Source organism: Protopterus annectens, chromosome 6.part0 (assembly GCF_019279795.1).
Source record: "Protopterus annectens isolate FY-2018-M chromosome 6.part0, PAN1.0, whole genome shotgun sequence".
NCBI lineage: Eukaryota > Metazoa > Chordata > Ceratodontiformes > Protopteridae > Protopterus > Protopterus annectens.
The window spans coordinates 1,131,089,523-1,131,105,737 of record NC_056737.1 but is presented as its reverse complement, the minus strand read 5'-3'; the positions used below and the strand labels follow the sequence as shown (position 1 = coordinate 1,131,105,737).

General features: G+C 37.1%; 1 protein-coding gene across 1 annotated transcript in view; it reads right to left on the bottom strand.

Annotated features, from left to right (window-relative positions):
• BAZ2B (bromodomain adjacent to zinc finger domain 2B) overlaps window positions 1-16,215 on the bottom strand; it is a 3,835,724-nt gene that overhangs the window by 2,126,071 nt on the left and 1,693,438 nt on the right. Inside the window, exon 12 of the mRNA XM_044074749.1 lies at window positions 14,614-14,889. Coding sequence (XP_043930684.1) covers window positions 14,614-14,889 — 276 coding nt within the window. The remainder of the gene's footprint in view (window positions 1-14,613; window positions 14,890-16,215) is intronic.

The following is a 16,215-nucleotide window of genomic DNA, read 5'->3' as shown; positions in this document are numbered from 1 at the left end:
TCACAGATGACTGCAAATTAGGAGCTATCACTGAATCCCCCATGACACAGCATCTTGCAAGATGGTCTAATACAGACAAATGACTAATACCAAAATCATGGATTAAAACGCAATGCCAAGAAATGCATCACACTGCCTTCTGGGAAAACTGCCACCTAAGGCTAATTATTCAGTCAATAAGACATCCCTAAGAGTTAACCCAGCAGTCAATGATCAGAGAACCATGCAGACAGTAATCTAGCCTTTGCCAAATGTCTGGCTAAGGTAGTAAGAAAATCATTCTATACTGCCCAACTTATAAGTAAGGGTATAGCATCCAGGTCCAAAGAAGTCATAGTGCCACTTTATTCAGCCCTTATCACACCCATTATTTTTTAAACACCTTTATTGTGTTATCACTTGTGACATAGGCAAATTTACATACAAACATTATACTTCATATATACATTACTATTTATCATATAACCTAAGCAACAGTACATAAATTATTCAATTCCTGCTGCCTTTTTTAAAGAAACATACTTATTAAACCATCACTTATGACATTCATTCATAAGCTGCGGTGGTGCAGTGGTAGCGTTGTTGCCACACAGCAAGAGGTTCTCCCGTTCGATTCTCGGCTGGAGTGCCTTCTGTGTGGAGTCTGCATGTCCTCCCCACGGTAGAGTAACATTCGAAAGACATGTGTAGAATGGGCGTGGCTTTGTTTAAGGTTGGGCGTCGAGCTGGCACCTGTAAAAAATCTACTGCCAATCATTAGTGGACCGGAGTTCCGCTGTGGCGACCCCTAACCGGGAAAAGCCAAAAGAAAAAAAAAAACAAACTTATGACATTCATATATTCATACAAATGAAAACAAACCACACTGACACAATCTTAGATGCAAGCATTTTACATCACACACCATAATGACACACTCCTAGTTGAAACATTATGCATCACATATAATCTACCCAATCCTTTTCAATCAAACATTGCACAGCTCATTTAAGCCCTGCCTTCTTTTAAACCTCATTCCTCCCCTGTATGTATTGTTCCAATAATTTGCATTTTTTTCGTATGTAGTTTGCTCCTACCCTTTTCTAAAAATCTCAATTCCAATTGTTTTATCTCTGTTACTATATTCACTACTACTATAGTTGTGTTAGATTTTGACTTCCATTTTCTAGTAATTGCATTTTTGGCAGCCACCATAATTACACACAGCAAGGCCTTACCATGTCTAGGCAATTCTAATTCTGTATCATAGCTCAAAAAATCATCCCCCTCATCACACCAATCCGCCCACCCAACATCTCTGACAGTGCATCCCACAGGGAATCCCTTAAGTCCAACAACCCACTGTACTCCCAGAAAATATGTTCCCAAGTACCTCTTTCTTACCAGTCATACCCCCAACATTTGCTGTCTACCAGAGTAAAAATTCTCTGGCATCTACTTGGGGTATAAAAATAGCTATGTAAATATTTCCAAGCAAAAATAGTAAATCATCTAGATTTTGTTGCATATTTGGTAGACATACACAAATCTCCCACTGTTTCTTTATGAACTGCTTGTCCAGTTTCTCTTTCCAATCCTTTCTAACCTCCTCTGATTGGTTCTTATAGTTTATCATGCAGTATTTTACATGCTCTACTAATTATTCCTTTTTTAATGGCAGCTTCTGTTCTAGATTCTACTAAAAAACTCTATCAGTGCTGGTCTTTCACTTAGGACCGCCCTATTCTTTTCTCTTTGCCTATACTCTGATATCAATCCTTGATAGGGAAGACAATCTCTAAGTGCAGTCCAAATAAATTCTTGGCCTCTTCCAATTCTATTACCTTTCCCTCTTATCACACCCATTACCAAGTATAATACCAGCTTTGGTATGTACCTGACTAGACACATGCAACAGTTGGAGCAACCACAAAGGTTCCTTACCAGGAGAATCCAAGGTATAAACACACTGTCATACACAGACCGCCTTAAAGCCCAATCCATTACTGAGAGGCAATCTACGCCTGGTATGCAAGGCATTTTTGGATCCAGTTCTGATGAATCATTTGTACACCCACGGAATAGGCAGCATCAAAATTACTAGATCTAAGGATTTACATTTTGCTTATGACATAGATAAGACATGCTGGAGAGACACATATGTGTCTTAGAGGATCCCCGTGCTTTGGAACAGGGTCCCTATCCACACGAAGCAGAGTCATTCACTAACTTTATTTAAGTGTAACCTTGACCAATGGATGGGAAATTGAAAAGTCACCCTGGGTCTCTGATAGAGGTAGAAAGCATTGCCCAAACCATCATACTCCTCACATAACCTCTAGAAGCTTCCTAACTAACATATCCTCTGTGACGAAAGGAGATACTACCAGCCCAGCTAGCTGGAATTTTGTAAATAATTATGTCACTGTTGAATACTGAAATGATTTATACAAGATGCTCGTTTTACAAATGTATTAGAACTGTATGTCATGTCTACATCAAACTGCTTGTACAGATGCGTGCGTTGAAAAGGTTACTTGCAGAGTGCTGTTTGAAAAGTAGCCAAAGTGTGCTCTAGTGGAAGAGAACAGAAATGCACATGCACTATTGTAACTGTTTAAATGTACATATTTTAATAGTGGAAACTGGAATACAGGAGGTTAACTTAACAAAAATAACTGAAATTAAATTACTTTTAGGCCATAAAAGACAGTATCTTTCAGTTTTCAATGCACCAAGACAGACAATGTCTGTACTAGGAAACTTTCTGTATTGTCTTTAGGGTGAATTAATTACTAGTCTTGAAAGCATGAAGGAATGCAATTGTTTTATGACTTCCAGTATCTATCTTCAGAGATCTGAGAAGAAGCCCCTGTCAATGGTCGTTTGGCCTGGGAACTAGCAGTCAGAAGACAAGAAATTATGTCATTGTGGAAGCTATCCCAGAAGTATTATTTTAGATATTAATTTGAGAAGACTCTTAGTGAGACAGAGCATTCTGCACTATGTCTTGGACCTGACAACAACTATAAGATCAATTCACCATACATCTGCCTTGCTATAATGAAGTAAGTTTCTAGGGTATAGTAATTTTCTTAGATACAGTCAGGAATACAGTGAAGCTTAGTTTAGGTATTTTTCTTTACTTATTTGAGACTGTCCTGCAATGTTGTTTTAAATATTTCCTGTGGTTTTGAGCTCTGATGTAACTGTGAATACATATCTAGTATTGTCTTGTTCTTTTATTATTTACTATTAAATATATTTAAACCTTTCATTCTGGCTGATCTGTGTAGAAATATAGCCTTGCTCTTGGTCAAACTACCATTTGTGTTAATATTAATATTACACAGTAAGATTGAAACCCTTTATTAAGGGCCTTAAAGTAACTGATAAGGAGCTGACTTGGTGATAGTGGTAACTACCTTATGTGTGTGTGTCTGTGTTTGTGTGTGTGTGTGTGTGTGTGTGTGTGTGTGTGTGTGTGTGTGTGTGTGTGTGTGTGTGTGTGTGTGTGTGTGTGTCAGCTACTTGGGCAGAGACATGAAGCACTGGTTGGATAGAGGATGCTGGAGGTCTTGACTTGGTCACTCGGCTGAGATGTCAACTCTACATATGTGCCAATGGGGAGTCTTACTGGGGATCTGGAGAAAAAGGGAGAAACTAACCTCGGATTGACTGCAGTCTCTGTGTGCTCTTAAGGGAAATTGCACTTGATGCAGAGAACCGCACCTGGAAAATACTGTGTGTACTTGCTATTGCCAGTGGTGAGGATTGAGGCTCCTTGATTACTAGTCTGGTGGTGGGGATTCATACCCCCTTCCTATTAAAAGCCATGATACATGGGACACGACTGGGTTGGGTAGCACAACTAGGCTTACAAAGGCCCTGGTGGTCATTAGCCTAGTACAGAGGTACATAGGTCTTTTTAAGCCTAACCATCCCTCCCAATGTGAGACTCTAATCCTGTACCCTGGTCGACGAGGTAAATACTGTAACCATTATGCCAACCTCCCTTGAATCTGTTCTGCACTTAATGATTTTTACTGCAGAAATGAGAATTTTTTGCATTTCTGATTCTAAGGTGGTTAATGATATGGAGAAATAAGTTGACAGTGCTTTTGCAAAATATTGCCACTCTGCCCTACCATACCCTTTGGTTCTATCTAATCCCATGACTTTGTATTTAAGTAGAAGAATCTCCTCTAATCATTCTTGTTTCAACCATATTTTTGGAACTATAGTGACACCTGGACATTGATGGGTACCCACACATGAACTTCAGCTAGCTTACTTTGAATGGTTCTTAAATTAACTTTTTTTTTTTTTTTTTTTAGTTGTAAAGCAGCGTTAGGAGCAGGACATTCTGGTTGACACTACAGTGGACCTGGTTTGAATGGACATCTTCATACAGTTTTCTTATCAGACAATAGTTCAGGTTTTTTATTTTTGTTTTTTATTTATTTCCAGTTTGAGTGGAGGCCCGGGGAGAAAAGCTCCATGAAACAGATTACGGTAAAGATAGCAGTCCAATAAAAGTACAAGTACAAATACATAGCAAATAATACAAAGTGTGAGCAATATTGCCCATAGTGGAAAAATATTGTGCAGATACATTTTAACAAATTCACACAGTTAAAGTCAAAAGTCAAAAGCTATTTACAATATTTACAGATATACAATATTTGCAGGTTTAGATTATGATTTCCCTTTTTTCTAGCAATTGCTTTTTTGGCAGCCACCACAATTAGACACAGCAAGGCCTTACCATGGCTAGGCAATTCAGAGTCTGTATCATAGCTCAGAAAAATCATTTCCCTAGTTGCATCAATTTGCTCACCCAGCATCTCTAGAGCTGTCTGTTATGTGCAAGTAAGTATGCTCACAATTACCTCTTTTTCACCCATTTGCTGTCTACTTGAGGAAAAATTCGCTGGAGTCTATTTGGGGTATAAAAATATCAATTTAAACATTTCCAAGCAAAAATCCCAAATCTTCTAGATTTTATTGCATATTTGGGAGATATACATATATCCCCCATTGTTTTTTGTGAATTGCTTATCCAATCTATTTTCCTAATCCTTGCTAACCTCCTCTGACTGATAATTATAGTTATCATGCAATATTTTATATGCTCTAGTAAGTATTCCTTTTTAACAGCAGCTTCTGTTCTAGATTCTACTAAAAACTCTACTAGTGCTGGTCTTTCGTTTAGGATCAACCTATTTCTTTCTCTTTGCCTACACACTGATATCAATCCTTGATAGGGAAGGCAATCTCTAAACTGCAGTCCAAAATAAATTATTGGCTTCTTCCCATTCTATTACCTTTCTCTCTCTAGCTATTTGCACCCAATACCTTGGTTCCTTTGCCAGTTTTCTCCAATAAATTCCAGCTTCTCTTGCCTATTGTCTGCACCCCTAATTGCAGTCATCCCTACTGGCAGAATCTCCTTTCTCCATTCCTGTATTGGCTTAGTACTTGGAATACTTTCTGCTATACTTTATAAATATAACATTCTGTACGATTATTGTTATTCTCCTTAAAGGTCTGCATCCAAAATCCTAGTCTTTCCTTGTTTCTTGAGCTTCCCCAGTTTCATCATCATCCCTTTCCATTCTGAATGATAGGTTTCTGCTTGTGGTATGCATAGCAGTCTTAACTGTGTAGCTCTGAAATACACCTTCAAATTGGGTAATCCCAATATGCTTTGTTATACTGGAAGAATCAGCTTATCCCAATTGACTCTTGCCATCTTCCCCTCCCAGAAAAAAATCCTTCACCTCTTTATTAATTGCTATCCACAACTTGTCTCCTGGTTGATAAAAAAAATATGCCTGACCTGTGTATAAGACTAAAGGGACTAAAAACATTTTAACAGCTTGCATCTTACTATTCATATCCATATAACAGAGCTTCCACCTTCAGTTTTATCATCTTTTGTTTAGTCCCTTCTCGCATATCCTTAGCTGTCACAGCAGAATCATTTTTAATCCATACTCCTAAACACTTCATTTTATCATATCACCAAATATACGAATATTGCTAAACCAATATGTGTGTACATGCATAATTTACCTCTATTGCCTTTGTTTTAGCTTCATTAACTTTGTATCCCGAAAAGATATGAAACTGTCTCAGAATGTTCCATAAAACTGTAATGTCCTTTTTTCTTATTTTATCAGGCAACCATACCAATTATATCCTTGAATGTTTGAGACCCTTATTTGCTTGGCCAGTGACTCTAATTATAATGCAAACAAAGGAGAAAGAGAACACCACTACCCAATTCCTCTGCTCAAGCAGAAATTATCGGGTCTATATTAGAACATTGAAGTTTCAGAACTTCAAATGTTCTAATATCAACCCCTAGTAACCAAAAACTGATAACATCGAAAATTCAGAGCAGCAAACTTTTTCCTAGTAAAAAAATTTGCTGTTCCAAAACACATACACACAACACAAACACACCAAACAAACAGCAATCCACACACATACACCTAAAATCTTACATCTAAACCTACACTAAACTGTACATACACCACTATCTACCCACCTACCTTAACCCAAACCCTAACCCTAAGGTCCATCACTATCGCACACACACCTCACCTGCGCCCTAACCCTAACTCACCTACCCCACCCTAACGTCCACACATTAGCACACTTACCTGACCCACGTCCTAACCCTAACTCACCTAAGCCGCCCTAACCCTCATGTCCACACAATTGCACACTTACCTGAACCCGACCTGTAACTTTCCATCGCAGAGCTGAAAATAGTGAAGCGACAGGAACAGACAACCAAATTCTTTCCCTAGGAAAGAATTTGGTTTTCTGAAACTTCGCTATTTTCAGCTTTCACTTATTAGGGGTCGATATTAGAACATTCAAAGTTCTGAAACTTCGATGTTCTAATATAGACCCAAATTATCAGATAGGAACACCCACCCACTTTAATTTTCAGCTCCATTCCCTCATATACCCTCCTAATCAATCTTATAATTTTATCAGGGAATGCAAATGCTTCCATTGCATTGCTCACAAAATCCCAGCTTTCTTTGTCAAATGCTTTTTCTGCATCAAGACCCACCAACAACAGTGGTATTTTGTTATATTCGGCTTCTCCCTCTGAATTATCAATGTTCTGTTAGGTTGTCAAATGTTTGCCTCCCCTCCACAAAACCACACTGATCCAGATCTATCAATTTTGTCATAACTTTTGCCATTCTTTTAGCCATCATAGACAACACTTTAGAATCATGGTTTATTATTGAAATGGATCTGCGTGAAGCTGGATCTGATGGATCTTTACCCTCTTTAGGTATTACATGTACCACCGCTTTCTTCCAGGATGTTGGTACTTCTTCTCACCTTAAAATATTATTAAACAAAACTTTCCAGATCTTTATTACTTTTTTCCCTACTAGCTTTCAAACTTCCACAGGCATACCATCTATTCCTGGGGACTTTGCTGTAGACTGGTTAAATTTATTATCCCACTCTTTGTAAGTGTCACGGGATCTTTTAACATCCTCCTGAGTTAACATTCAACTAAGGCAAGTGAGACTTTGGTTTGACACCTTATCAGGATGACACCCTCAAGAATGCAGCGCCCCTTTATGCCACACTGCAATATCTGTAATGGAAAATTAAACCAACTGTCTTAGATGGGATCAGAACCCAGTCTTCTCATCTTCCAACATCAAAGGTGAGTATACTATTTGTTGAGCCAGTAACACAGACTAGTAGCATTTACAAGTGGGAAGAAATGTGTTAACAGACCAACAAATATGTAAGCTTTGCAAACTGAAAAAAAAAAACATGCTAACATACAATATGTTAGAAAAAAAAAACTTTTGTACAAGTTCATATTTCTCATATGATGTGTTTAACATCTGAATGAAGAGTAAACTGCATTTTCGAAAATATGTATAATTTAGAATGCAGTCACCATTATTTTACAACTAGGATCATACTAAAAGATTGCTGACATATTTTTAGTTTTCAACTACCCTGGCAAAAGAAAAAAAAAAAATCATACTGAAGCACATCCTGATCTTTAACATGTTTTACATGACTACGTACCACGAATATGTAATGAAAAAAGGAAAAACGCAAAAAAGACTTCTGTCATAGTTCAGCTGTGCATGCAAAACTATGGTACTTGCACATTCTAGACAATGACAAACATTAAAGAAGATCCCACAATTTCAGAAACATTTGTCCATAATTTTCCTATGGCCTTATTTACATAAAATAAAAGACATCCCATGTACTGTTTCAAATGGCCATTTACCCCAGACAAAGGACTTCTGAGATAATTAAGACCACATCATGTGTCATTTATGAAAAGGTATAACACAGCAAAAGAGTGCAACTTATTTTACTTTTCGCAGGCATAAAGCCAAGGCTACCTCAAACCAACAGTCTGACCAGTGTGCCCATTGTAAACTGAGCATATACCAATGGAAAAAGGTCCGGTCGCCTGGACTTTCTTCCATTAATACATGCCATAAAAATTTTTACTTTTCTTTCACTTAAAAAAATAAATAAATAAACTTACAAAACCAGAGACTTGAAACTAATGAGAGAGATGGAGCAGATAAAAATAAAAGGGTAATCAGGTACGTTATGCAAAACTAGAGAAACTTACCTGATTATCCTTTTATTTTCCATGTCTCATCTCTCCTGTACCTTCAAAGTCTCCTGGTATCTTTTTTTTAATTAATTAAAAAAAAAGCAACAGAGACCTTTTCTCCATTACTTCTTATATACAACACCCGTCACACAGCACTGATGTAGTGTGTAAGCGTGGGAACGAAAGTCTCATACGCATGTGCAGTACATCACAAAAAGCAGCGGGATATCTGAGGAAAATGGAACACCACCATGGAGCAGTCATACAAAGACATTAAGAAAACTAAGTTTTTTTTTTTCTTAAATAATGTCATTGTATAATAGCAATAACCAACTATGTGGTGCTGTATACTGAAGATTTACCCACGGTTGGCTTTGTATAATCACTCAAGCTTTGCCTTTGTGATTAAGCCACACCAGCCATGGGTAAATCTTCAATATACCATACCCATATCATCGGTTATTGCTATATTATACTATTTGTCTCATTTTTAAAAATGGAGGGTGGATCCTTTAGTAGTGAACTGACCTATCACTGCCTTTAATATGCATATTTTTATCAGGAAACACAGTAGCCTTTTTACACTTCAAAGAGGATGTCTAACACTTGTTACTATGTAATGAATTAAGGAATGTCCATAAATCCAACAAACTGAAAGGTTAAATACAGTATGAGGCAAAAAATGAATTACCCACATTTGGAGAATGTCCAGATTTTTGCCTCACATTTTTGATCTGTTCATCATAAAATCTGTGGTTTCCTGGCAAATTGAGGATTGAAGTCACTAATTATTGCCTGTTTAAGTTTCAATTTAAGAAACAGTTTGTTAGGTAGACAGTTAAGTGGGTACTGAAAGTGCTTTATCCTGAATAGGTGAATAACAGCTGGAGTGAACGGATTGGTGGTTATGGAGAAGTGGTAGGAGAAAAGGTTTGAAGAGACACTATGTGAGACAGGTGATGGCAGATTATGGTTGTGGAAAGATAGTATGTGTGAAAGCAAAGTCAGGGTTAGTAACAATATTAATTATGTTAATATCATGTTGAGGGGAAATAAACTGTTGCAAGATACCGTTTAGGGGTATACAGGGTAGTAGTGGAAAGTTATGGATGAAACCAGTAGACTGACTATACATCAACCAGCAGACCTGTCACCAGCGAGGTGCCACAAGGGTCAATGGTGGCCCCCTACTGTTTGGTATATATTTCTCAGAAGTTCAGGCCAGAGCTAAGGGGTTGTGGCTGACCAAGTTTGTGAATGACTGCAAACTGGGTGCAATTACTGAATCCCCAAATGAAGTCAGTATACTTCAGGAGGGTCTTATGCAGTACAAAGACTGGTTTCTAACTGAATGCAAAGAAATGCATCATCATTCCCTTTGATAAAAACAATGTCCCTTCGCATTATCAAATTAACAACAATATGCTATGTACCTACGAAGTGGTATGAGATCTGGGATCACATCTTTTTAGTAGACTGCAACCTTAACTTTGGCCACCATGTGTCTACTGTGGTAAGGAAGGCTTTCTATGTAGCCCACTTGATTAGCAAAGGCACTGCCTTCTAGAGCAAAGGAGGTTATATAATCCCACTATACTAGTCACTAATCAGGCCCACAATTGAGTATAATGTCCCTTTCGGTATGTATAACACAAGGCACCTGCAGCAATTGGAGAGACCTCAGACGTTTCTAACTAAAAGGATCAAAGGACTACAGCGTGTGCCTTACTCAGACAGACTGAAGTCCCTGCCACTATGCTCAGTATTATATAGACGTTTTAGGGGAGGCTTATACCTGGCTTACACAACAATCTCTGACCCACACATAATGAATTTGCTGCACATCTGTAAATAAAATGCGACTACAGCTACCCATTCCATGGACCTCAATATGGCCTGTGACTTGAATATGACGTGCTGGAGGGACAAATTTGTCTTCCAGGGACTGCTGAGTCTTTGGAAAAGGCTGCGGAATCAAGTGAAGCAGAGCACCTCTATAACACTATTCAAAAGGAACCTGGATGAGTGGATGGGGCACAGTAAATTCTTACTGGGGACAGTACTCACAACCCTCCTGTACGTGGGCAGTCATTAATAAATACAATCCTGGGTACTGACTAGAGTATCTATAGTATTACTTTGAGATGAAACGGCTAGGCTTGAAATGACTTCTAGGCGATAGCCTAGTAACCCTCCTATGATCCTAGGATGCTAAGAGGGAGAGAAGAGAGACAGCAAGTTAATTAATTAGACTTTTGTGCAAGTAGGATTAATATCAGGTATATTTTTAAGGAGGGAGTGGTCTATGTGTAGAGGTGGTGGGAAATAGTAATTATAAGTGACAATAGGTGGTTGGGGAATCAGGCATGGAAAAAGGGAAAGATCTGAAGACAGTGGGAGGTAATGAGTGCTTGCATAAGTGCTTGCATATACACTTCACTGAGCTCTTCACAGGGTAAGAATAACTTACTTCTTAACTGTTATGCTTTCAGTGCTTAGAATGTTTATCTAAAAGGAACTGTGGCCTAACAAATGCTTTAAAAGCTTAAGGGCTATCTCATTCCCATCAGAGAGCAGTTACTGTAGTACAGTTTTGAATGTGGAAAGTCATGTAAAAGAACAAGAACCTAAGAGAGAGTTTTCCTCAGTCAGTTACAACTTACTGATAACAAAAGGAATGACTGTTTGGGAAGGGTAGTGGGATAAAGTTAGCTGAGTGAACAGCAGTAAAAGTATAATCAAAAGACAGAAAACTTTCAGTTAACCATGTAATCACTAATTTACAAGGTGGAACGCTAAAGATTTAGTATGATAATGCACTCTCACTAATACTGTACGGAAACTACCAATATCAAGAACAGCTTTCCATTAATAGTCTTATGTAAATAATGTAGTGACCCTAAATAACAACACAATGGTACAAGTCTTGAGTTTCCTGCTGTAAATGTACCCAAGCAGCTGAGGATAGGAGAGCATTATTCAGGTCTCTTTTTAACAAACAGGATTGTGCTTAACAGGAAAATAAATTGCATTTAGCTGCACTGTTGAAGATATGAGAACAGTACACAAGGCTTTGTTTACTTAACGGAAAGGAGGGTATTTAAATACCATGTTTAAAGTGATGTGAGGATCTTTTATTTTTATATAAAAAATTGCATGTAAACATTCTTTTTTGTACAATTAAAAGCTAATTTCATGCTATTTTTTACATTAACATTAAAAAAAAAGCTTCCAAACACAGAAGTGTAAGCGGCACAATGCTAGGGCACTTCTACGGGCTAGGCTTGTAAAGTCCCCAGGGTCATTAGCCTAGTACACAGCTATGAAACTATATTACAGCATTAATGTTAATAATATGCCAGCAGGTGGCATGTATGTCACTATGGGGGCCAGATCTAATTAGAATAGATTAATGAGATTTAAATGTCTGCGAAATAATTATTTAATTGCCAACTGATAAAATATTAAACTGAAGTCTAAGGAACCTGTACCTTCCAAATGAATTAAATGTACACAGTTTGGAATTTTCTTCATCTAGTTTTATCTGTTCAGCTTCTAGCACTGAAAAAAAAACGTTAGCATATGACACTTTAAAGCGACTATCTGCATGCAACAGGCAATGCTTTCTTTCAGTCACTTTATTTAGATCTCAATGAGCAATGGAACATCAGTCTTACTATTCCTAACAACAGTAAAAAGGTTGTTCACTGGTTCCAATTGCTTTCTAATGACAAGTAAATGTTCCATTTCCTTAAGTTCATGTTTTACTTTACTCCTTACAGCTACTTTTCTGATAACATGTAGCACTAGAACACCATCAGATTTTGTGTGGGATATTCTGGCAAACTTTCTAAGCATGAAGATAAACCAGCAGTCACACAGGCCAGCATTACTATGGCTGTAAATATATCTACAATGTTTGTGACTGTGCGATTCACTCTGGAAACGCACAGTATGTGCTTTTACACCATGAATGTTTCATCATTCCTATTATAGCACAAGGTAAAGAATTTCATCCTAAGGTTTTTGCTCATTTATGTGCTATAATTTGAAAATGGATTACGTCCATTTAACTTTTAAATTCATGTCAACTTTTGAACCAGAGGTTCCACCCAGTGAACACAGTACTCTCTGTTCAGTAGACAGTAGTTCCAATGCTTTGTAGATATTTTCAGAACAACTTCTTTCTGCACCTGTGACTAGTTTAAATTCTACATTTTCCATCAATACTTCATTCTAGAAACCTGATAAACTCCTGTCCCAGTGTTTTTCTTACGCATTTTAAGAATTCAGCATCATGCCTGTTCACTTCAAAAGTGCACCCAAATAGTTCATTTGCTGTTTACATTAAACAACAAAACACCTTATTTTGAACATGTTTTTTTTTTGTTTTTAAACACTGATATAGGTTCTAACACAGAGTTTACAAAACCTGACTGACTAAATATACAAAGCTTCCTCACATGCTTAAAGCCAAACTTAATGTATAAGTATACCTCTCAACTGCCCAAATCTTCACAGAATGCCCAGACGTGTGCCTCGTACTTTGGTCACTCATCCTAAAATGTCCTTCAGAAAATGCATGCTAACAAGACTGTTATTCCAGCAACATTTGGGTCTTTGTCCACTATTATTTTGGATTTGTCCAAACTTCCTGTGCTTAGAGGTTGAGAAGTCTGTTTTGTATTTTCACTGTATTTCACAGCTATTAATATTGCACACATGCTCATTTTACTACTGACTCACATTTTATATGATTTTTTTTCTCAGTAAATTCCTTAAATATAAATTTGGAATTTTACTTCCTCTGCACATATCCAAAGCTTTTGATAATGTATGTTTTTCTTAATAACCTGCCCTATATGTTTCATCATTTCTTATACACTACTCTATCTCTTAATGAATCACCTAATTCACATATTTGGTTCTGTTCTTCAGCTAAGCAATATAAGCACCTTAACACATCTGTAGAAATGCCCTTGTAAAGAACACACAGCAATTACATTGGTAATTCTTTTCAGACTCTCAATAACTCCTGAAGTACTACCTGCTGCTCTTATTTCACTTCAACAAAAGTAAAAGAGCTTAACATCGAGGCATCTTCCCCAGTGGCACTTGTCAATGTAGCACATTAACTTTTCAGGTTTCCTAGCTCATCTACTTGTACGTAATACATCAGTTTTCTGCAATTTTTTCTGAAATGAAAAAATTCCATGGAGTATGGTGCACAGCTTGTTCATTTTTTTACTAAGAATGTAGTTCACCGACTTCAATCATGGCACTTCAGTTCTAACAATTTACAGTGTCATAAGACTAAAATAACACACACTGTAGATGTGGTCTAACCTCACAGAAGGGCATACACTCACTGAGAATTCTCTGGAATAAAATTAAATCACCTGACTTGAAAATCACATTAGCTCATAGCCATTAAATTATGTACACATACATACCTAACAAAGTTCCCTTGAAAATGTTCAATAGTATAGGAGTTAAACAGAATTCCTGACTCAGATTTAATGTAAAGATCAGTGTCAAGCACTTAACACAAAACTCTTGTTGTTCATCAAAATCCTTTCACAGCAGCAGTAAACAAAATGTATTCTGCTTGCCCTGAAAAACAGATGAACTTTGAAAACTTTTCAGATGGAAATGTTGTGGCCAGTACATAGAGATTTTCTCTAGCATACAGGTAATAAGGTGGTAATGAAGTGAGAATGTCTTCTTTTGCAAAGAAAGGCCACAAGGAAGCAAATGGGGATGGGAGAGAGGTGCTACAACAGTCCTCCAACAGTAGCAGCTTGGAAATATGTTCTTAATGAAATGAATCACCTGGAAGCTGAACTTACAACATATATAACTTGTTGGTCCTAAATACATCTACTATTATTATTATTATTATTATTATTATTATTATTATATACTACTAAGGAAGACAAAAAATAACTTGTTTGAATATGTTCATGTTGTTTTTAGACCACTTAAAACATTACCAGAAGGTGGAGATGCAGTAAGTGAAGAAGTGCTTCGGAATGCTGGAGACGTTGATCTGTGGACAGAGACAGCAGACGCAGAATTTGAACTCTTTACAACTTGAAGATTTAGAGGTCCAGAATGTGACAAATGACTAGAGGAAGAATTATTCAAATCGGGGACCACTTTTTTAAATGTTATGGGTGTTTTCTCTCCTTCAGTATCACTTTCTGTTTCATCCAAGTCTTTGTCATCTTCAGAGCCGTCTGTATCTGTGTCAGAGTTACTATCAGATTCTGTTATTGAAGAAAAGAAAAAGATTCATTAAAATGTTTAAATTGATAACAAACAAAAAGCATCTTATCAGCTTCCATTCAGAAACTGGCTTCATGTTTTATTCAAGCACCGTTCCAATATGAACTATGCCATTAAGCATAAATTATAAACACCATTCCTTAAAAAATTACAAACCGATGCTACATAGCTTCACCACAGACAAAGTATCTAAAAGAGCTTGTTATGCATTTCTAAACAACCTTTAAAATAGAATATTATACTTGGGTCTCTGAGCATAAGCAAGCTGATACTTGGTGGAGAAATTGATGTCAAAAAAGTTACCTGCAGGGTACCAGTAAAGGAAAGCTCAAGAGGTCAATCTTGATATCCATTACACAAATCTTTAACTAGCTGTTTATGATCAGAGACACCTGATCACAATTATCTGTAGTACATGGATCTTTAACTGCTTTATGTGCTACGAGCTAGACAGAGAGAGAGGCAGTGAATGTAGTACAGACAAAAGAAAAAAGGGAGGGGGAAACTGTAGTAGCTTAGTGCTTTACATCTTTGGAAGCTGTAACACACTTACCACTGCCTCAAAGACGGTGGCCATTAGCAATGTATATTTGATTCAGTAATAGCCTTATAAGTTTAATACATTACGTACTATCACACACCAAAATTGTGGCAGCCCAAAGTATACTACTGCTACTTAAGCTGCTTGAGCATCCTACCACTGTTTACGCTGTAGAATGTCATTAGAACATGCCTCTCAACTTCTTAGCCCAAGAAATCTGGACAAAGCCTGCCATAATGGGGTACAAATGCTCCAAAACAGGCACAGATTTTAAGTACTCCTCTTAGAATCTTAGAAAATGGCTAGAACAAAAGGGTTTGTATTACAATGGATTTTCTAAAGGATATAAAGTCTGAAACTGAAACGTACAACATTATTTACTAATTTAATTCCTCAGATCATCCCAGTGATTTGCCAGAAAACCAAACTTTTATGAGAAACAGACTGAATTTTGAGGCAAAAATCTAGACATTCTGCGAAAATATGGGTAGTTGAGAGGTATTAGAATACAACAACACTGCAAGGTGTTTACACTTTACTATTCATTTCTTTTTACATCAGAGATGCTTATCAAATTTTTTGTCCTCTTCCTGAATTATGAGCACTACTGTGGCACTCAGTTTACTGTACACCGATCTTTCTCTTTTTGAAATTCAAGCTGAGTTTTTAAAATGAAATCCCTGGCAAATATCTAAAAAATATACCTTATACCAGACTAAACAAATCAACATTAAAAACAAACTAGTATTAAGAATCAAGCAAGTTT